Consider the following 2,090-nt stretch of genomic DNA (forward strand, 5'->3'; position numbering starts at 1 on the left):
GGCGGCCGGCGGCGGCCTGCACGCACTCACGCTGTTTTTGCCGCCAGGCTGAGGAGAGACACGGCAACATTGAGGAGAGGCTGCGGCAGCTGGAGGCGCAGCTGGAGGAGAAGAACCAGGAGCTGCAGCGGGTGCGTGGCCAGAGAGCCGGGCCGTCTCTGTCCTGCGGTGGCCTCGCCTGAGGGTGGCCAGCAGGGGTGCGGTCGCCCCTCGGGAGAAGCGGCCGGGGCCCCCCAGCCCGTGCTGCTGTCCGCACTTCCCGCCCGCCCACTCACCCTCGGCTCCTTCAGGGTCTGGGCCGAAGACGTCCTGTGGGCCGAGGACTTCTCGGTAGTTTCATGAAACAAGATGTAGCAACTTTGGCTACTACGTTTTGGACTTACTTGAGGTAGTCCTCTGTGCTTTTTGAGTGTAAATTTCCATCGTTAGCCACGCACACTCTGTAAGAGGGTGGAAAGAGGCCCGGGTCTGCCCGCACTGGCTGTCCCGGATGAGCCGCTGCCTCTCCCGCTTGGTGAGTCAAGCTGCCTTCCGGCCGCTGGGCCCAGCAGCCCCGGAGATGCTCCCGAGGCCCTGCCCGGCGCTCTCAGGGGCACACCCTGGTGCCCTGCCGCTGCGCACTGTCTCGGGCCTCAGCGCAGGGTCCAGGGAGGGCGGCAAGGTGGTGCCCCGCTTTCAAACAAGGGTCTCACCGCGGTGCGGCCTTTAGGAGTCCTTTCTCCTGTTCCAGGCCAGGCAGAGAGAAAAGATGAACGAAGAGCATAACAAGCGCCTGTCAGACACCGTGGACAAGCTTCTCTCCGAGTCTAACGAGAGGCTTCAGCTGCACCTGAAAGAGAGGATGGCCGCTCTGGAGGATAAGGTGGGCCCCAGCCCCCCGACCCTGTTCCCCGGCTGGGAGCGGCCCGCGGCAGGGCCGCCGGCCTCGGGGGGAGGACGAGCTCCGAGCAGCGCCCCACGCCGCCTGCGCCTGCCTGCCCGCGCTGGCCTGCGCGTGGGGCTGTTTCCCCGCTCTCGGGGGGACTTGCGGAGGGCCAGCTGCTGGACTCTGAAGTTCTCGCGAGTTAGGAGTTGACTAAAGTCATTTCATGCTCCCCGGTATTTAGCGTGAAGCAGCCAAAGGTAGAATTTGAAGAGAGGGTGTGCCCGTGGCGGCTGGCGTGGGAAGTGCAGCGCTGCCTCAGGCATAGGCGTGGCGGGGGTGGCGCGACCTGGGGCTCTCCTCACGCGAAGCACACGCCCGCAGGCTCCACCTCCCGCTCTGCCCACTTGGTTCGGAAAACGCTAAGCCTGGCCGCCTGCTCCTCTCGGCGGGGCGATACCTCGGCTGTCTTGAGAGCGCCCCGGCTGTGGCAGAACAGCTGTGGGGCAGGAGTGGGGCTGGGTCGGGGTGCCCTGTCCCAAGACCCCAGGCCCTGAAGACAGGGCAGAGGCTTCCCGCGGCCAGCGCCCCGACAGAGACCGCCGGTTGCTGGCAGCGACGCCTCGCTCGCTTTACGCAGAGCCCGTGAGGCGCATTCCTGGAGGTCGTGTGGGGGCCAGCCTCGGGGCAGGAAGCCGAGTGTCACATCGGAAAAGCTCGGGCAGTCTCCCGCGCGACTGACGCCCAGCCTGAACGCCAGCGCGAGCTGCTTCCGCACGAAGGAAGCGCTGAGTGCGCGGCGCGCTGTGCTTGGCGGCCGGTCCCGAGGAAGCAGGTGTCACGGGGGGGGGGGGCCCTGACCTGGGGCCTCGCCAGCGCCCGCTCCCTCACTGTGGGGCTCGGGCGTCCTTCTGCAGAAGCAGAGATGAGCGTTGCTGTGTGCAGCGGGTGTTTTCAAGAACCAGCACTAAAGGACTCTGTCTTTCAGAATTCTCTACTGCGAGAAGTTGAAAATGCAAAAAAGCAGTTAGAAGAAGCGCAGCACGATAAGGTACGTGCCGCTGGCTTGGCGTCCCAGGCTGGCCGCGGCGTGGCGCAGCCCCCGCCCGCGCACCGTGGCCTTCGCCGGAGGGCTGGCCAGCCGCAGCGGCCGGCGGCTCAGGAGGGTCTGGCCAGGTCAGCTTCGCCCCACCATTGTCGTGCACACTCTGCTCTGTCACGTACTGGG

At 66.4% G+C, this 2,090-nt stretch overlaps 1 protein-coding gene across 1 annotated transcript in view; it reads left to right on the top strand.

Annotated features, from left to right (window-relative positions):
• Window positions 1-2,090, top strand: part of PPFIA1 (protein tyrosine phosphatase, receptor type, f polypeptide (PTPRF), interacting protein (liprin), alpha 1) — a 42,505-nt gene that overhangs the window by 15,286 nt on the left and 25,129 nt on the right. The window contains 3 exon segments of the mRNA XM_012734322.1: window positions 48-131; window positions 731-862; window positions 1,851-1,913. Coding sequence (XP_012589776.1) covers window positions 48-131; window positions 731-862; window positions 1,851-1,913 — 279 coding nt within the window.

Source organism: Condylura cristata, unplaced genomic scaffold (genome assembly GCF_000260355.1).
Source record: "Condylura cristata isolate star-nosed mole 26May11 unplaced genomic scaffold, ConCri1.0 scaffold00054, whole genome shotgun sequence".
In the NCBI taxonomy this organism is placed as follows: domain Eukaryota; kingdom Metazoa; phylum Chordata; class Mammalia; order Eulipotyphla; family Talpidae; genus Condylura; species Condylura cristata.